Raw genomic sequence first — 20,783 nt, forward strand, 5'->3', positions numbered from 1 at the left:
TTCCTTGTTCAGGCCATGAGAAGTTGGGCAGCTTGTGACAAGACATCTTCTTTAATATAGCCTGTCTTCTCTTGCTTGAATTCTTCCTTTTATTCTTCGCTGGGACAGTTTGATACTACTCAAGACTTTTAGGTAAGAGGAGGAAAGAAAGAAAGAAAGAATACAAGTTGTCAGCCATTTCAGCCACCGGCCCCAATCTTACCTCACTGTTGTAGATTGCATAGACCAGGAATATGTAGAGACCCTGCAAAAAAACCCAAACAGATTATATTTCTCTCCTTATATATAAAAGCCTTTTGGTGGTGGCACTCCAAAACATTCCACACGCTCCCGAACTGGTTGGCGCCCTGGTGTGTCACTCAGAATCTGTCCCTATCCACTGTCTGCGTTGCTTGAGTCTCGCCTCCACATTCTAAACAGTTTGCTGTTCCTCTCCCCCCCATAGCCAGTCAGAACACAGAGGTTATCTGCATATGTGGCCTCATTGGCCTTTGCCTCGGAACACAGAGGTCGTTTGCGTATGCGGCTTGACTGGCCTTTGCCTCTAACATTCTTAACAGTTTGCTGTTCTGAGGTAAAATGTGTTCTGTGGTAAAATACATTTCCCCTTAGTGCCTGTTGGGGAAAACCATTGTTGCCAATCTCCAGGTGAGGGCTGGAGGTCACTCAGAATTACAACCGCTTTCCAGATGGCAGAGATCAGTTCCCCTGGAGAAAATCATGGACTCTGTGTCCTTATATCCTGCTGAGATGGCCCCCGTATGACAGCCAATGTTATGTAGCAGTCAGGGCGTCAGAGCATGGGAGAGGCTGCAGGTGTGTGGGGGGTGGAAAGCTGAAGAGTGAGGGGGAAATAAAGGTAGGTTGATGATTGGGTGGGAAGGAGATAGGGTTGCTAACTCCAGGTGGGAAATTCCTGGAGATTTGAGGGATAGAGCCTGGAGAGTGTGAGGTTTCAGGAGGCGTGGGACCTTGGACAGGTACAAAGCCATAGACTCCATCCTCCAAACCAGCCATTCCCTTCTGGGGAACCATTGTTGCTAATCTCCAGGTGGGGGCTGGAGATCACTCAGAATTACAACTGCTCTTTAGAAGGGAGAGGAGAGGAGATGGAAAGCTGAAGTCAGAGGGGCAGATAAAGGTAGGCTGATGTTTGGCTGGGAAGGAGATAGGTTTGCCAACTCCAGGTTGGGAAATTCCTGGAGATTTGAGGAGAGGAGCCTGGAAAGGATGGGGCTTGAGGAGGGGTGGGACCTCAGAAAGGTACAACGCCATAGACTCCACCCTCCAAAGCAGTTAGTCCCTCCTGAGGAACCATCATTGCCAATCTCCAGGTGAGGGCTGGAGATCTCAAAATTACAACTGTTCTTCAGGTAGCAGAGATCAGTTCCTCTGGAGAAAATGGTGGACTTGGTGTCATTATACCCTGCTGAGGTCGCCACAGTAAATTGACACTGAGTGCCCAAGGCTGGGGCACCCGCCCAGAGCCTCTTTCTAGAGCTTGTTGTATTTATTTCCACAATTGGCCTTATTCCGTGTGTGTGTGTGTGTGTGTATAATATGCAAAGTATATAATGTTGCTTTGTCATCATGCCAGGATACAGTATATGAAGGGAGGTGAACTTCCATACTGATATGCAGTTACCATTTCACAGGGAAAATTCTTTTCCTGAGTTGTCTCTTTTAGAATTGGTGAACATTTCAACAGACTGGTCAAACACCCACTGAATGTTCCATAAAACCAAGAAGGTCACTGTATAGGTGCAAAACCAAAAGCCACATCATACCATTTTACTAAGACTAATAAGAACAGCACAAAACAGTGTGCAAGCTTTTCGAGTTCTCCAGAATTTTGCATCAGGTAGCATTTTTTTTCTTAAGTGGCAGAGATGCCATATTTGCAGGCCATGATCCTAAGCCTTTTTTCTACCTCCTGTGCAGAAGGCTAGGCAGATTTGAACTGATTGTGATATCAGATTGCACTTCTGGTCTTCTGGGAAGAAGGGGGGACGCCCATGGTGTCCATTATGGTGTGGTCTATTAGCAAGGGTGACAGAGAGAGCTTCTTGATCCTCTCACCCAGTAGCAGTCTGAGGCAAACCTAGCAGCATAACTGTAGCCTCTCCGAACAGGAAGAATTGGCCCAATGTGGATGTGGTGCAGGCTGCTTTTAAAAAATTTCTGTTGTTGTTTTGTTCTCATTTAATTTCTTATTACTGCAGCTGTAGGCTTAACCCAATCACTCAAGAATAAAAGCTAAATAGAAGCTCAGTGAATCAATCACATTTAAAAAATCTTACTTATTACGGTTAGAAATGTGTTGATTTTTTTAAAGTGCGTGTCGTTTCACAAACCCGTGAATTAATTTGTTTCTTTGTAATGAGCACACATTACAAAGCTGTTGATGATTAAAGTATTTTTTTTCATTGTTCCAATAAAAATAATGCTTTGGAAAATGGTAGGCCAATATCAGACCTGTCAGTTCCCAATCTCCTTTGATCAGGGATCGTTTCTTTGCTCCGCCACCACAGATCTATCATAAAGGGCCAAGGGAGGTTCCATGCTTATTTTCAAGAGCCGGTTTGGTGTAGTGGTTAAGTGTGCGGACTCTAATCTGGGAGATCTGGGTTTGATTCCCCACTCCTCCACTTGCACCTGCTGATGTGACCTTGGGTCAGTCACAAGCTCTGGCACAGCTGTCCTTGAAAAAGAGCAGTTTGTGTCAGAGTTCTCTCAGCCCCACCCACCTCACAGGGTGTCTGTTGTGGGGAGGGGAAGGGAAAGGAGTTTGTAAGCCGCTCTGAGACTCCAAGTGAAGGGCGGGGTATAAATCCAATCTCCTCCTCCTCCTCCTCCTCCTCCTCCTCCTCTTCTTCTTCTTCTTCTTCTTCTTCTTCTTCTTCAAAGAGCTTGGTCTGAGTTCACTGGACTCAGCTCAGGTTCTCCACAGCCATACAGCAGCTGCAGGAAATGGCTTTTTAAAAGGAAAGGAAGGCGGTTCAGAATACTGCTGCAGAGCCATTTTCCATGCACCAAAACAGCACAGGGGAAGTCACTCCCTGTCTTTGCTGCTCTACAAGGAGTATTCTGTGCATGTGGAGCAGCAAAACAGGGGAAAATGCCCCCACAGTGCTGTTTTGACATCAGAAGATGGGGGGGGGGGAGGCAAGAGCCCTTCCTCCCCTAGTGGGGGCATTCCAAGCTCATTAGAGCTCTGGGTTTTTTTGTATTTGTGTGTGTGTGGCCATGCCTGGAAGTCATGACAACTTCTGGCAAACCCTACTGGGTATGGATGACGTTCAGAGAAGTGGCTTGATAGCCTGCCTCTGCCTCCTGGCCCTGCTATTCTTTGGAGGTCTCCCTTCCAAATACCTGCCAGGGTTGGCCCTGCTTAGCTTCCAAGATCTGATGAGATTGGGCTTGCCTGGGCTATCCAGGTCAGGGCAGCTCTGCTTTACTTTTAAAAAGCTATTCCCCACAGCTGTTGTGTGGCTGCAGGTAACTTGAACGAAAAACTCTTTAAAATAAGCATTTTTGGCCCTGAGGCTTCACTTTGTTTTCAGAAGCATCCCCATCCAGTCTTGAGCCCATGAGATCTTGAAAATGTAGCAAGCGAACTAGGAGGTTTGGGTAAATGCAAAATGCAGAGTTGGTGGGCTCTCCTTTGGAGGTTTTTAAGCAGAGGCTAAATGGTCATCTGACAGCAATGCTGATTATGTGAATTTAGGCAGAGCATGAGAAGGAGGGCAAGAAGGGATGAGTCATTGCTCAGTTCTCGTGGTTCTTTTGTTATGTGCCCATGGCAATGCCATTTGCCACTTTGGGGTCAGGAAGGAATTTTCCTCCAAGCCAGATTGGCCAGGGATCCTGGAGGATTTTTGCCTTCCTCTGGACATAGAGCAGGGGGTCACTGGGGGAGTGTGGGGAGAGAGCTAGTTGTGAGTTTCCTGCATTGTGCAGGGGGTGGACTAGATGACCCTTGAGGTACCTTCCAGTTCTATGTTTCTAAATTAGACAGAATTCAATCCTCCAGACTTGTTTACTTTCCACCAAGTTTAGAACAGCCAAAAATGATCTGGATCCTGGAAGATTATCGGACTAGAACGGTCACCATCTAGAGGCTAAAGCTGGAAAAGCGGGCCTGAGTTTGATTACAAGGCTGAAACAAGGGCTGATAGACGTAAGCTGACAGGACCTGTGCACTGGTTCTGCTGCTGGCTTAGCTGGCAAACCATTCCTCTTATGCTGCAGAGGTCCTCTGGTCTGACCTGAGTATCTTCTTGACGTAAGCTGACAGGAGACACAGAGGCTGCTTGCCTGGCTTGATGCATAAAGCCTTACCGTCTGTGCTAAGTAGAGGTGACACTTCATGCATCTGACGAAGTGGGCTGCGTTCACAGTCACACCAAGCCATGGTTTCTAGGCAAATCAGTGTTTAGAACAGGGGTCCCAAATCTTTTTCAGCCTCTGGGCACCTTTGGGTTTCCAAAACAGGCTAGGCTAGTAGCCAGTCACCTTCTGGGCATGGAGGAGGGGCCAGTGGGGGTGTGGGGGAGAGGTAGTTGTGAATTTTCTGCATTGTGGGGAACGGAGACCCACCCTCAGCCCTGGGAAATTGAGCAGCCATTCTGTGGCTCGCGCAAGCCCGTTTTTGCCTGCCAACCCTGTCTGATGGGGCTATTTTCCTTCCTTAGTTGCTGCCACCACTCACTGGATTCACACCGCCTTCCTAGAGGAACAGTGAAACCCCTCTGGCTGATCCCCCAACCCAGGAAAGTGGGTACCGCAACCTTTGGGCACCCCTGGAGAGTTGGCAACTCCTCTGATTTGGGCCCGTTTGGGTTCCCCTGGCCTCTGGCAACATGCTGAGTGGGGAATCGCACACCCCTAATGATTGCTAACTTGCTTAGGTCCTGACTGCCCCCCTCAGTTTATGCTGCAGAGGTCCTCTGGTTTGACCTGAGTCCAGTTGGGTTTGGGCAGTGACTGGCACAGTGGAACAGGTTGTGGGGGCCACCGTGCATTGGTTCTGCTGCTGGCCTGGCTGGCAAACCATTCCTCTTATGCTTCAGCAGTCCTCTGGTTTTTGGGGGGGCAGATTGCACTGGTTCTTCTGCTGCTGGCCTGGCTGGCAAAGTGGCAAGCAATCCATTCCTCTTATGCTGCATGGATTCTCTGGTCTGAACTGAGTTCTGTTGGGTCTGGGGATTTGGGCACTGACTGGCACAGTGGCACAGGTTGTGGGGGTGGGCAGATTGCTCTGGTTCTGCTGCTGGCTTGGCTGGCAATGCAAACATGCTCCCTCAGTTTATGTATGCTGCAGATGCAGAGATTCTCTGGTTTGAACTGAATCCAGTTGGGTTTGGGCACTGACTGGCACAGTGGCACTGGTTCTGGGGGGTACATTGCACAGGTTCTGCTGCTGGCCTGGCAAACATGCTCCCTCACACCACCACCACACCTCACTTAGTTTCTTACAGGGAGATCTGCTTGCCTTTTTCCCATCCCCAATTTCCCATAGGAAACAATGGAGAACTGGGGGTACCCTCTTTGGATGCCCCTGGAATTGGACCCCCTGGTCCAATCTTTTCAAAACGTTGGGGGTCTTTTGGGGAGAGGCTCCAGCAGCTACAGTCCAAATTTGGAACCTCTACCCCAAACCCCCTCCCCCCAGCCCCCAGCAAACTTTTCAGAAGGTTTTTGCTATTGACTTCAATGGCCCCATTGGATATAATGGACCCAAATTATTCAGGAATCTCGAAAATTTTCAGATATCTATGCTTTACTGATATAGGTACTCAGGTTTTTTGAGGTTTCCCAAAAAAATGCAGGTTCAATATATCCGAATCCAAATTTTACCTTTTTTTTTTGCCCACCCCTGGATATAACTGTTTTAAAAAGCGCAAGACCGGGATTCTCTTGGTCTGAGAGCTTACATCTAGTTAAAAATATAATTTCCCCTTCAAAATATAGAATTCTAGCATTATTATAGGACTAAGAATGTTTACAGTTCTATATCCTATTGCTCCTGTAATTTGTTTTATTGTTATTTCGAAACTATGTGAATACAATGTATTATTATGACATGCTCTGTAACACTATTTTAAAAGTTCAAAATAAAAAGTTTGTTCCTTTAATCTCAGAAGGCGATTTTGATAGAACCCTAGTAGAATTTACTTGCAGGATGACTCATATTTACTGCAGTTCCTGGAGGGAGGGAGAGTGTGTGTATGTGGGCATGCAAGGGAATGGAGATTGCTTCCAGACCAGACCAGATCCACTTACAAAACCACTTCTGGATCAGACTGAAGGTCCATCTACTCCAGCATCCCTTTTCCCAACAGGGGCCATCCTAGATGACTCCAGGAAGCCCCCAAACAGTAAGCTTAGCAAGGTCTGCTTATCAACCTTTTCCCAGCATTTGCTCCTCCCTCCAGCGTTCTGAACATGAGAAACTCAATTTAGCCATCATGCTTACAGCAGTGAATCCCCCTAAATTCATTAAGTGAGGTATGGAAGAGAAATTGCTCTATCAGTCTCGAATCTACTGCTCTAGTAGGGTTGCCAGCCTCCAGGTGGGGCCTGGGGATCTCCCGCTTTTACAACTGATCTCCAGCTGACAGAGATCAACTCCCCCTGAGAAAATGGCTGCTTTGAAGGACGGACTCTGTGGCATTGTACCATGCTGAGGCCCCTCCCCTCCCCAAACCCCACCCTCTCCTGGCTCCACCCCCAGAGTCTCCAGGTATTTTCCAACCCAGACCTGGCAACCCTATGCCCTAGCATCACATACAAAATTCTCTCTCCTTAGGCTCCTCACTAGAGAAAGGAAAGTGAACCCCAGGAACTGATAACAGAATGCCTACAGACTCAGCCCTCTACCCGAGTTGTCTAGCATGCCCTGAAGCTCCCTGCCCTCCACTTTGCTGGGAAGGGCCCTTAGATCTCGCCTCTCACAATCAGATTGCCCATCACTAAATCATGGTTTGGGAACAGCTGCTCCAAATTTACACCCTCATAGCTTATTTCTGCTTTGCTCTGGGAGGGATTCACTTCCTGAGGGTTTTTTCTTTTTCTTTTGCTATCTCGAAGCTTTGCGCTCTAATTGTGGCCAGCTATGAAACAAAGCTGACTCCTACGCAGCCAGGGGAGGGGGCTGTACACTCCAGCGCTGACATCACAATCAGTGCAGATGGGGAGGGTCATCAGAACAACCCCTCGTCTGTTTCCTCCTGTCTGTAAACTGGCATTCATGTGCACGCACCTGGGCCTTATTACAGAACAGGCAGAACTAGTGGGGGGGGGGGGGATTGCTTCCTTACGTACACATGATTTTCTTTCCTCTGAGTGATTTTCTTTCCCCTTTTTTCCTTGGAGCATCACTGGATGAAGGGTGCAGTCCTGATAGCATCTCTGTTGCCAGTCCTCCTTCACACTCTCTTGGAGATTATTTTTATTCCTATGGTACTTCCCCTCCGAAAACAAAAGGGCTGCTTTTCTGTTTGAAGGGAGGGGTTGGGTGGATGTGTGGGTTAAGATAAGAACACTGGCCCAAGTGCAAAGTAAACCAGGGCAAAAGGGGTTATTGCAGGATGCTCCAAGTTGATCTAAGCAGTGGAGGAATGGCCACTGAACAAAGGTGGATGATACATGGAAAGGGAATCTCCACAGACGGACAAGCAGTGGTCTCCTTTCACTGTCAGTGTCTGCTCTGCTGGACTGTGCTGAAAGTTGCAAGGGGCAATTCTGCACTGAAAAATTTCTTGAGCCATTTGCCGAAAGAGAGCCACCGCAGCAAAAAGCAACCTTTTTGAAGCTGAAACTCTCTCCCCGTGCCCTCCACTCCAACCCACAAGATTCAAGGAAAGGCTATAGGGAGGGAAAGGCACACTCTGCATGTGCTCAGAGGAAAACAAATCTTGGCTACTTTAAGGTGGAGTCTGCAGCACTGAAAACTGGTTCTGGGGCTCCATCCTGTTTAGGATAACCTCAAATGAAACCAGGAGGAAACCATTTCCTTAGAATGCAGCCCTGTCCAGGAGCAAGACTCACCTGGAGGGAATTCAGCACTATGAAGATGTAGGCCCAGGTGATGCTGAGGTGCACCAGGACACCACACACCCAGGTGAGACCGAGGACGGGCAGCAGGACCAGGACAGGCTTGGCGGTTGCCCTAGCAAAGGGCAGGAGGAAAGGAAAGAAACACACACCATTAACTTGACTGCATTCAGAACCAAAACGAGGAGAAGGAGGTTGCATTTACACCCCCAAGACATATCCTGCTACTGAAAATCAAATTTATGCACGTCAAAGATGCATTTTGGAGGCTGCTCATCCTTAAAGAGACGATTCAGATGCATCTTTCGGCTTGTTTTGTGCCTGCTGCTCCAATGCTGATATATGAAGGTTTGTTTTTATCCCACGTGTGGGAATCTGAGACCCTTTTCCTTACTTTCACCCAGGTTGGGGGGGATATTCCCCCAAGTTCGTATGCCCCATGTTGGTGCTGATCTGGGGAAATACAACTGATGGGGCAAGCCTGAAGACCTCAACAAGGAAGAGAAGCCAAAACAGAAGCTCCTCTGCCTGCTGATAGCACCGGTAGAGGCCATGCCACCCACCATCTTCCCTTCCTGGCCAACCCTGCCCTTTGTTTACATACAGGAGTGAGCTCAAGAGGAAGTCTGTGACATCACCAGGCAGGGGTGCATACTGCCTTCCCCCCTTCTTCTCTGTGGGGCTGTGGCCATTACATGTCACCCTGCCCTCCAATGCCAGGCTACGTCTGCAAATTTAGTAGCATTTATTTGTGCAACTGCAGGAACAATGTGTCTCTGGTGGTTGCAAACTGGCGCCGGCTTAACAGCAACAAGAGATTTTTGGCCCGGCAGCTTTATCAGAGTTTAGGAAAAGCTCTTGCAAGACTGAGCGATACGGAGGTGACTGAACAAAGGGAAGGCTTCTGAACGGAGACTGAGCTGCAAGCCAGGACCAGCCTTACCAGCGAGTGACATAAAGCACTTGCTTCAGGGGGCAGGATCCTGGGTCAGACATTTCCCTGTGTAAAACAGACCAAACTGCACACGAGAATGGGGTCGTTTTGATTTTGCCTTTTTCAAGGTATGCAAATGTCCTTGGCCAGCACTACCAGGGAAGTTCTTCCTGACTCCAAAGGCTGAAGTGACTAATTTGGTGGCTGCAGGGAAAATCTGAAAATGTCCCTCTGAGATGTACATACTGCACTGGGAGACAAGGGACTCACCACATTGATATGGGCAGTGTTCCGTCTAAGCTGAGTTAGTGTGAGCTAGCTCACAATTTTTTAGCCTCCAGCGCACACATTTTTGTCTGAGCTCAGGAAGGATGACTCCAGAGCAAACTAACTGATGCAGTAGCCAAATCGCTCTCTCACAACTTTAATGCCAGTAGCTCACCAAGTAGAATTTTTGCTCACATGACTCCACAGCTTAGAGGGAGCATTGGTTGAGGGCATGCACAGATTTGCCCTCTTACTTGCCTGGACATCCCAAACTCATGCAACTTGCAAAAGGTGCCCCTGCAAATCTTCCAAAATTTCACAAATGAAAATGGGACATGCTTGCAGCACTGCAATTCTTACACCAATTATCACTGTCTCACCCCTCCCCCTTCCTGCAATTATTCTGCAGTGCCCACTGTTTCACTAATTTAAAAGGCAGGACTGTGTTTGTTCTTTTGGCTAAAGGTATGTCAGAAACACAATCATCTGACCACATGCTATCACAGTTCAAAATCTATCTGGGTATCTACAGCATGTAAAAAGGTGGACTCTGCACAGCCGTGCTGGATCAAACTAATGGTCCACCTGTTCCAGCATCCTGTTTTACACCATGACCAACCAGATCCTCCAGAAGGCCTACAAGCAGGGCGCAGAGACCAGAACCTACCCCTGTTGCTGCCTCACCCAACAATGATATTTAGTGGCTTACTGCTTCTGAACAAGGAGATTCCATTTAGTCATTGTAGCTAATAGCCATTGATAGAACTATCCTCTATGAATTTGTCTAATCCCCTTTTAAAGCTAATGATACTAGTGGGTAGCTGTGTTGGTCTGAAGCAGTAGAACAAAGTTTGAGTCCAGTGGCACCTTTGAGACCAACGAAGTTTTATTCAAGGTATGAGCTTTGGTGTGCACGCACACTTCCTCAGACACAGTGACTGTATCTGAGGAAGTAAGCATGCACATGAAAGATCATACCTGGAATAAAACTTTGTTGGTCTTAAAGGTGCCACTGGACTCAAACTTTGTTCTAATGATACTAGTGGCCATTGCTATGTCCTGTGTCAGCAAAATCCACAAGTTAGTTTTTCTCGAAGAAATACTTTCTTCTGTCTTGTATCAATAGCCCATCAACTTCATTGGGTGCTCACAAGTTTTAGTATGACAGGAGAAGAAGAAAAAAAGATCTCTCTATCCACTTTCTCCACTCCATGTATTTTATTTATAAACTTCACTAGGGGTCATTTAGTAGAAAAAGAGGTGCAGGAGCTCATTAGCATAACCCATTAGCATAACTTATTTGCATATGCTACACCCCCTGACATCACTGGAAGCTACCCTACAACAAGCATGAAAATACAGATCAAGTTAGCATTGCTATTTAGTTTTGTGATAGTTGCTATACAAAGCCTCCTAGGTTCAGCTTTTTAAAGTCCAGTTTCCTTAGAAGGGCAAATTAGCAGTGACCTTTGCTATATATGAGTGGGGTTGGTTTGTTTTGTAAAAGGAAGTTACGTTCTTATCACACCAATGTACCTGTATAGTTACATGAAAAATAAATTATTGCAAAAAACTTGTTCAAATAAATGGTCTACTTGTATGAATGGGACTTGTGCAAGATCACAGCTTTTTATATGCTCAGGAAAAACTTTTAATAATGGAAGAAAAGCCACAATCCTTCTTGGGGTACAGCATTCAGTATATAATATTCCACATTTATACAAGGGCATTACGATATTGGCTGCTTTGTTTGCCGTTCCTTTTCTAATCATCAGTGACACTGAATTTACCTTTTGCAACATTGTTGTAAAGTGAGCTGACATGTTCATTGAGACCCCACAAGCCCTTTCTGATCAGTTTCTGTCAGTTCAGACCCAAATGGTATATATTTAAAGGTGGGACTTTTTGCCCCAATGTGCATCTCTTAGCTCTTACACTGAACCCCATCGGTCATTGGTTGTTACCCACACACCAAGGAACTAACTTGGACAGGGGTCAGCAACCTTTTATAATTAAAAATCCAAATGACATAAAAAGTCAAACCAAGAAGAGCCAGGATAAGAAAATCCATTTGGATAAGCTGAAAATAGACAATATTACTGCTAACTGAATTTCTGCAGCCCAAACACTAGTCATTGCAGATCTTTTAAGCAACAAGTAATAAAATTACATAGGAAGTAATAAATAATAAGTAATAAATATACACACAAAGTAACAATAAGAAATAAGTAAGAAATATAATAAACAATAATATATAATAAGTAATAAAAACACAGGAAAACCCTGCACATCTGTTTTAGTAAAAAGTAAATGTAAAGGTTACCCTTGCTCGAAAGCCAGTCAAATCCAACTCTAGGGGGCGGTGCTCATCTCCATTTCCAAGCTGAAAAGCCAGCACTGTCCAAAGACTTCTTCCATGGTTGTGTGTCCAGCATGACTAAATGCCCTGGCATAAATCTGTGCATTGTTTGCACTTGGATTACTGCCTGCCAACTGTTCATTTCTACCATGTCCCTTTCTGTAAAGTATCTCCAGGAAGCCCTTTAGTACCTTTGCCTGCTGTTTCTTTTACATACTGGATATACCAACATCCCACCTACCCATCCAATCTACCTTAACATTTTTCTGTCTTAGAACCGTATTTGGTTCTGTACTGACGTCTTTTGGCTCAAAAACCAGAGGTTGCCAACCCCTGAGCTCTGTGAGTTCCATGTCAGGACTTGTTCCCTCTAAGCTGAGTTAGTGTGAGCTAGCTCACAGTTTTTTAGCCTCCGGCTCACACATTTTTGTCTTCGCTCACGAAGGATGGCTCCAGAGCAAACTAATTTATGCAGTAGCCAAATCACTTGCTCACAACTTTGCCAGCAGCTCACAAAGTAGAATTTTTGCTCACAAGACTCCACAGCTTAGAGGGAACATGAATCCCAGCTTTCTTTTTTTGAAGTCTCTTCCTAGGCCCGTGGACCCTTGATTTGGACCATGGTGTGAGGGAAGGGTGGTCTTAAGCCTCCCCCTGCACCTTTTTCCTGGTCTGAAATGGTTCCAGGGTTGCTATTTGCCTTGTTGTCAAAAACCTGATAACCAGTGTCTGACTCACCAGATCTGGATGCCAATCTGCTTCTCCAGGCTGCTGTTGGGTGTCAGCATCCTTGAGCGCCGCCGTGCACTGGAAACTGTCACCATCACCACACGGAAAAGCACAAAGGTGTTCACCTGCAAGGGATCGAAGCCAGCAGTAAAGGAGGGTCCCTTCTGGCAGCACAGCTTTAGATTTGGTTCTACAACAGCCAGGGAAGGAATCCCAGCCTCTCCCTTTATAGTGAATATGCAGTCTCCACTACCACAACGGTTGTGGCACTCTAAGGGCTTCACTAAATGTGGGGCTCCTCTCTAGTGGAGTGGCCTGAATGAAAACATCCAGAAGGCTCCAGGGCTTTTATCATTCCACAAAATGCATAAAATCAAATTGTTTGGGAGAGTGTTTTTATAAAAATAATAAAAACACTGTAGTTTTAATGTCTGGAAAAATTAGGCCGTTTATTTTCTCTCTCTTTTGCATTGTGTATTGGATGTATTTATATACTGCTTTATTGCACTGTTCTCTAATTTTTGTAATCCAGTTTTATTGCACTGTTTGTTACAGGTAGTGTGTGTGTGTGTGTGTGTGTGAAGTGCCGTCAAGTAGCTTCTGACTTATGACAACCCTATGAATTCATGTCCTCCAAAATGTCCTGTCATTAACAGCCTTGCTCTGGTCTTGCAAACTGAGGGCCATTGCTTCCTTTATATAGTCAATCTATCTCATGTTTGGTCTTCCTCTGTTCTTGCTGCCTTCAACTTTTCCTAGCAACAGGTACTATACTGATCTCTATTGTATTCTGTAGCCCACCTTGACTCTCAACAAGAAAGGTAGATGAATATATAACATTATCTGTTATGTCAGAGGTGTCAAACTCATTAGTTACGAGGGTCAGATCTGACATAAGAACATAAGAGATGCCAATGTTGGATCAGGCCAAAGGCCCATCCAGTCCAACACTCTGTGTCACACAGTGGCCAGAAATACCAGTGCCATCAGGAGGTCCACCAGTGGGGCCAGGACATTAGAAGCCCTCCCACTGTTGACCCCCCCCAAGCACCAAGAAGACAGAGCATCACTTGCCCCAGAGCCCCTAGCTATACCTTGTGGCTAATAGCCACTGATGGACCTCTGCTCCATATGCTTATCTAATTCCCTTTTGAAGCCATCCATGCTTGTAGCACCCACCACTTCCTGTGGCAGTGAATTCCAAGTGTTAATCACTCTTTGGGTGAAGAAGGACGTCCTTTTTGAAGCCGTCCATGCTTGTAGCCGCCACCACTTCCTGTGGCAGTGAATTCCATGTGTTAATCACTCTTTGGGTGAAGAAGTCCTTCCTTTTATCTGTTCTAACCCGACCGCTCAGCAATTTCATGGAGTGCCCACGGGTTCTTGTATTGTGAGAAAGGGAGAAAAGTACCTCTTTCTCTACCTGCTCTTTCCCATGCATAATCTTATAAACCTCAATCATGTCACCCCTCAGTCGTCGTTTCTCCAAGCTAAAGATCCCTAAGCACTTTAACCTCTCCTCATAGGGAAAGTGTTCCAACCCTTTTATCATTCGAGTTGCCCTTTTCTGCACTTTTCCCAAAGCTATAATATCCTTTTTAAGGTGTGGTGACCAGAACTGCACACAGTATTCCAAATAAATGTCACTTGGCCAGGCCATGTGTACCATAGAACATAATGCCAGGTACTGGAGATATAAATTGCATAAAGAACAGCAGCTGGTAAGCTCGGAGTTGTTGTATTCTCACTGCAAGGCCCTATGGGCTTGGAGAGGGGTGCCAAGGAAAACCCATGTCGGTGGACTGGAGAGCCAGCAATGCAGTACTGGGCAGATGCTCCCACGCTGCCTGACTGCTGCAGATGAGGTTGTTCTGCTATGCTGAATCCACTCCCCCCCCAACAGTCTCCTATTCCCTCCCTAGCACTAGTTGCCCGTGGGCTGCATAAGAGCCCTAGACGGGCCGGTTCCATCTCCCCAGGTCTTATGCTTGACACTCTTGCATTAGAGAAGACTGCCAAAGACCCCTGTGCATGTGCAAAGCACCCCCCTACCACCACAAAGTAGTCGCAAGCAATTTCACCTACCTGAGATTTGTACAGCATGGAACAAGACCTTCAGGCAAATCTGAGCTGACATACTTTTACATTTCATACATGATACATTGGAAGCAAGCCCAAAAACATGGTCTCTCCTGGGACCCACCTCTTTCTGGTGTCTCCCCTCCACCATCTCAAATACTCAATATCGAAATATCTTTAACTAAGACAAGATCTGCCAGTCTCTCTGATTCTTACCGTCAGAACAAAGAGGACTGGCCCAACAAAGGCCCAGATTATATCCGTTTGCACATTCAGCCAACAGTGGTTGTCCGCCACATACTTGTTGAATGACGTTGCCAGAGTCACACCAACAATAACAACAGGAAGCCCTGAAAGTGCAGGCAAGAAAGACAAATGCAGAGTCATGCGTATGCCTGCGAATAATCCAATTTACAGTTTTTTTGGGGGGGGGGATTCTGAGCTGCTGGTTGCAGGATCCTGTGGGCTACAGACAGAGGCCTGTAGCCTTAAAGGCCCTACAAGTAGAGTCCACCTTCCTTTGCTAGGTCAAAGGACATCTGGGATTGGAATTATCTGGGAGTCAAATATAACAATGACCATCAAGCCAGAGATACTTCATGGTTATTTCTTGGTCTTGTCTTCTTCAGTCTCAGCTCCCATCAAACTTTACCCAGTCCTCCCTTCTCTGCGGATTGCTTCTTTGGCTTTTGGCCTCAGCTACCACACACAAAAGTTGCCTAACCCCTGAACGGTATTGGTAGAAGATCTTCTCCTTGCTATGGCCAACTTGCTAGGCTCCAGAACCCCTCCACCAGTGCAGGGGGAGGGGGAAATCTGCCCAACACGACTTGATGTACGGCTGGATTGTTTTCTAGGAGTGGATGAACCACAATCCCAACACGGGTTACACATTTGCAAGGTTAGCATACCAGAAGGACCCATCGTGGTAGCTTTGAATGCTGCATCCCCTTCCTAAATAGCTGCAAAACTCAGCCCCCAGCGCCAAGAAGACCTCTTGCAACTGACAGGACTCTTGCAAAGGTTGTGTTTGCATGCCTTATTTTCACACGGCTCTTACAAATTCTTTATGGATAGACACATACTGCCTAGCAGGAGGACTGCATGCAGTGAAATGACATCACGATAGCTCAGATTTCTCCTGGCAAACAGCACAGGAGTGATGGAAGCTGCTTCACATTCACGTGACTGAACAGTTCAACAGCAGGGCTAAGGAACCAGTACTCCCTCGTTCTCTATTGCTTTATCACACTTAACTCAAGAAGCACATGATAGTACATATATTTCTCCTCTGTACTCACACAACAGCCTTGCAAGGTAGGTTAAACTGAAACAGAGTAACTGGCCCAAGGTGACCCAGTGCGCTTCAAGGCTGAATGGGGATGGGTCTCCCTTGTCTAACTCCTCTTACCAGGGGCGCTTGTAAGTTCTCTTGCAACACAAGTGACAACACAGGAGTTACAGCATGAAGGGGGTCCATTAAACTGGGTCAAGAGTTCCATAGGAAGGAAAAGAAATCCCACCAGGCCATCGGCCTTCCCCCCCCATTTCTCCCCCCGCTTCTCTCGAACACAGACCCCATCCGGTCACGTAATAGAACCGCATCCGTCGATCCTCGCTCATGTTCACAGCGACCACTTTGCTCCAGAGGAGAAGCCCTTCCACCAGCATCCAGGCAAAGGCAGCCATGAAGAAGAGATGGAGGGAGGCTGTGACGGCAAAGCACACTCCCTGGCAGGAGGCAAAGGGGAAGGTTCAGGCAACGAACAGGGTCGTCTGGCCAAGAGCCGGACTGGAACGGCTGGACTGCTTGCCCACCCGTTGCCCTCCAGTCTTCCGTCTGCCTCCGAGACAGAGGCAGTGAACAGGATGACATTTGGGGGCCCCTGTCATTAATGGACATGGACAAGTCACGTGATTTATTTCCCCATGTTCTTTATCTTTATTTGACTTCTAGCCCGCTCAGGGCAGGTTATGATGATACAATAAAAAACATAATCCAAACAATTAATTAAAACCCAATAACATCAATTAGTATATCAACAATGACCATCAATGGCACCATTTAACCAGTCCATCTCCGCCTGCTCCTGCCTAGGCTCCCCATATGGGTGCAGGTGGATGGCAACTGATGCTGGGGGAACGGGCAGGCAAAAGACGATGCAGACTGAGCACAGAGAAGACAAGGAACCCCGGGTAAGCAAGTATGCCACATAAAGTAGACAGACAAGCAACACACGCGAGGAGGGCCAGCCATGCAGGGGTGGCCAATATAAACAGATCTCCGTCGCCTCAATCATAGGTCTGGCGGAACATCTCCGTTTTGCGGGCCCCACAGAACTGCATTAAGTCCTGCAGGGCCCAGATCTTAGTTGAGAGGCTGGCACCAGAACCAAGAAGGCTCTGGTTGAGGCTCAGCAAACATCCTTTGGGCCGGGGATCACCAGCCAGGGATGTTGCTTGGGTTCCTGCAATACGTGGTGTCAAAAGGGCCCAGAAGGAACGGTTGGAGCCCTGCTGTTCCCACCCCTTCCTACCTGGTTGGTTTTGGCCAGTTCGCTGAACATAAGCAAGGCTTCCGCAGCTGCTAAAGCAAAGATCAGGTTCTTGTGCACGGTGGTCCGCTCGCTCTTGGGAACACTGCAGGAAGGAAGGGACGCAAGAGCCAGTGACAGGGCTGCCAATGGCAATGCTTCTCTAGAGCCAATGCTTCTCTAGAGCCAATTACCTGCCAATGAAGCAGTGTCATTTGCATCTGCCTACATCCAAGGAAGGAGGCAGCTGGGGGCTGGGTGTGGGTAGGCTGCAAGAGCACAGGGGGACTGGGCCTTGGGGAGGAATGAGCCTCCACCTCTGAGGACCCTCCCTCTGGCCCATACACACCACACATTTCTTAGGAGCTGGAACTGACAGTCACCACAGCAGCAATGAAGAAGTCCTCCCCTTGGCTCTGTCGGGGCCTCAGGCAGATGTAGGGCCATTGCTTGGCAAGCCCCACAAATACTGACTTCACTTCTCTTCATTGCTGTTTGCTCAACAGGTGCCTTCCTGCAGCACCTGTGATACCCTGCTTGTAGCAGACAGTGGCCTGAGTTATACAGGTGGATCAATGGGACTCTAGTACAAAGGACCCTGGTAGAATTCTAGCAGAAGGACCCAGGAGATGGCGGCTCATGTCTTTTTTCTTCATGGACCGGCTCTGAATTGCTACAGCCGATTCAACAGGAGAAGAGTGATTGTGAATGAGGAGACAGAACCAATTGTGAGGGAAGAGGACTCCACAACCCACCGATGCCCACAGCTTTGCTGCTATTGCCAGCTATCTTCTGCGGCCTCCAAGAGATAACACTGAACTCATCCAGAGACTAAGACACCCGTGGGCACAAAACTCAGAAGGATCATGGAAGGGTTCGCTGGATCCTCAAATTAGCTGTCAGCCAACCTGATATGTGTGTGGTGGAGATAGTAGTCAGGCCCTTTGGCATAATTGCCCCACACCTGTATGGTATTTTCGTGTGTATGTGTGCCTGGAAGTCATGATTGACTTCTGGCGACCCCTAGTGGGGCGTGGACATTTCAGAGAGTTGGCTTGCTATTTCTTGCCTCTGCATCCCGGTCCTGGTATTTCTTGGAGGTCTCTCATCCAAGGACTTGCCAGAGTTGGCCCTGCTTAGCTTTTGCGACCCGACAGGATCGGGCTTGCATGGGCTATCCAGGTCAGGGCATCCCACACCTGTACGGCGATCTAGAACCTTGGCCCCGAATCCTCCAGCCTTACCCGACAGCCAGGAAGAGAATGAAGGTAACAATCAGGGCACAGAACGAAACACCGCAGCCAACAAAAGTCAGGGTCTTCAAGGTTGATTCCTCTTCTGCACTCCTCTGCCCCAGCACAGAAAAAAACAAGTTGCTTAAGGCCTGCCCTGAGTGGACCTTGCCCCCCCCCCTGGTATTTTCTACATTTCTTACCTGCACCTCATAGACTTGCAGCAGCACTGCAAAGTTGGTGGTGTGGTTGCAGGAGCAGGTGGTAAATTCCACGTGGGAGGTTATAACGGAGCAGCCTGCGGAGGACCATCCTCCGCCAGCTTCAGGGCTGGCATGACAGAGAGAAAGAAAACCCTGGTTGGTACAGATGTTGAGATCTTTACCTTGAGCTGTGCCTACCAAAGGGCGGAGGAGTGGAAAACGCTACAGCAATCAGCAGGAGGGACACAAGAACTCTACGTGCCTAAAAGGCTAATATCAGGAAGTGGTATTCTCTTGGCTGAATCAGCATCCCAGCACACCGAAGAAAAGAATCACAGGGATGGACTCCCATAGTCCAGCTCCTCCCTTGCCTCAAAGCAGCGCCAGCCACAGATCTGTTCTCCCTCCACACACACAGCTGTTTATGGATGTAGCCAGATGTTCAGAATGTTAGAACTTGGAATACATGGGGCTAGTCTGGTGAACAAACTTCAGAGGACGGCGGAAGACAGGAAGGCCTGGCGGGATCTGGTCCATGGGGTCGCGAAGAGTCGGACTCGACTGTGCGACTGAACAACAACGAAAAGTCTGGTGAAATCCTAATCTGCTGTGAAGGAGAAAATGGGTCTGTAATACCGGTGTGCCTTATGCCTCCAGGGTACAGAAGGTAAAGAGGGGGAAAACAATGGCTACAAGCAGCTGCACCGCCCTCGCTCTTCTGTTTCCCCCGCTTGCATTGGTCAATTTCACACTATTCGTTGCATGGCCGCATTTTGACCTGCAGCTCCCCCCCCCCATTTCCCCCGCTTCTTCTCGATCTCAAAAAACAAGGATCGAGAAGACACGGGGAAAATCAGAGGGAGCTGTGGGTCAAATTGCGGCCGCACAGCAAATAGTGTGAAATTGACCAATGCAAGCGGGGGAAGCAGAAGAGCGAGGGCGGCTAGGACAGCTAGGCTCAAATGGTCACCCTACCATGGAAACTTGCTGGGTGACCTTAAGCCAATGATTCCCTCTTATCCTAACCTACCTCAGAGGGTTGTTGTGAGAATAAAATGGAGGGGAGAATCTTGTTGTAAGCCACTTTGGATATCCACTGGGGACAAAAGGAAGGTATACATATCTACATAAATAAAGTAAAACGAGGACATTTTCGTTTCTGAGCTGCATATACTTAAGGTAACAGTCAATCCAAATTCTAATAGCCAAACCAAGCATCTGTTTGCTCTGTACGCTGCAATAGTGGAGACGGGGAAAGGGTTCTGCGAAGTACTGAAGCCTCATCCCTCTGACTACCGAAAGTCTGGCTGAGACCAGTGTTCCCTCCAAGCTGAGTTAGTGTGAGCTAGCTCACAGTTTTTTTAGCCTCCGGCTCACACATTTTTGTCTTGGCTCAGGAAGGAGGGCTCCGGAGCAAACTAATTTATGCCATAGCCAAATCGCTCGCTCACAACTTTAATGCCAGGAGCTCACAAAGTAGATGTTTTGCTCACAAGACTCCAGCTTAGAGGGAGCATTGGCTGAGACTAGTCTGGCTTCTGAGAATTCACCATGGTACTGCCTGCCTGCCTGCCGTTTTCAAACTTACTCCTGCAGCCACAAAGACTGGTGCCAAGTCTGCTGCCAGGATCCCCTGAGCACTCCTCCATACTCAAGTGATTGCACGGCACAATCACTTCGTTGTCTGCTTTTGTGTGACCCACCATACAGAAGTCCAGTTGCCTTCTGCAGGCTTAGAATTCTGGGCCTCCAAAAGATACTGGTTTGGGAAAGCAGGTTGGTGCCTAAAGGCAAGTCTCTGGCAGAGTCCAAAGAGCCCCATCATTTTGCTCCTCATCGACAAGGCAGACAGGAAAACAACATCCTGGTGCCAGCTGATATTTAGATGGACTGAGCATCTCGCATTCCTCATGGGTCATAATTCTCCCAGTGCCTCTTCCCTGTCCCGCCTAGGAGGCATAATTAAGGGGAGCCTTCACCAAAGGTCACTTGCTTTGCAAATAACTTTGCCAAAGGAAACCTCCCCAGCATGGCGGGCTCCTTCTTGCAATTTGGTTGTTAAGAACAGACACATAAAGTAAATCTCTGACAAAGAGCGTGATTGACTGGCTGTTGGAGGCCTTATGGTTGTGTTTGCATTGAGGCAGGAGAAAAAGATGTCAGCTCCCCGCTCCCATTCCCAGCAAGTTCTTCTATTGCACACTTCCCCTTCCTAGTGGGGATAGAAGTTGTCCTCCCACACGGAACTGCTTACCTTCTGCTGAAATTCCAGAAGGCACACACTGGCTCCACGTGCTGCTCAGGCAGGCCCTGAAAAAAGTGTCAAAGGAAGAAGCCCTCAGCAAGCCTCCAATTCAACTCCAGAAGGGATCTGCTCCAAATGTGCAT

The 20,783-nt window shown here is 47.7% G+C and overlaps 1 protein-coding gene across 1 annotated transcript in view; it reads right to left on the bottom strand.

Moving 5' to 3' along the window:
- Nucleotides 1-20,783, bottom strand: part of ADGRD2 (adhesion G protein-coupled receptor D2) — a 57,051-nt gene that overhangs the window by 18,701 nt on the left and 17,567 nt on the right. The window contains exons 12-20 of the mRNA XM_015423002.1: nt 20,650-20,681; nt 18,396-18,522; nt 18,205-18,308; nt 16,964-17,066; nt 16,004-16,157; nt 14,643-14,776; nt 12,357-12,472; nt 8,053-8,173; nt 203-244 (exon numbers count right to left, since the gene is read on the bottom strand). Coding sequence (XP_015278488.1) covers nt 203-244; nt 8,053-8,173; nt 12,357-12,472; nt 14,643-14,776; nt 16,004-16,157; nt 16,964-17,066; nt 18,205-18,308; nt 18,396-18,522; nt 20,650-20,681 — 933 coding nt within the window. The remainder of the gene's footprint in view (nt 1-202; nt 245-8,052; nt 8,174-12,356; nt 12,473-14,642; nt 14,777-16,003; nt 16,158-16,963; nt 17,067-18,204; nt 18,309-18,395; nt 18,523-20,649; nt 20,682-20,783) is intronic.

The sequence above is a fragment of the Gekko japonicus genome, unplaced genomic scaffold, assembly GCF_001447785.1.
Source record: "Gekko japonicus isolate JY-2015 unplaced genomic scaffold, Gekko_japonicus_V1.1 scaffold208, whole genome shotgun sequence".
In the NCBI taxonomy this organism is placed as follows: domain Eukaryota; kingdom Metazoa; phylum Chordata; class Lepidosauria; order Squamata; family Gekkonidae; genus Gekko; species Gekko japonicus.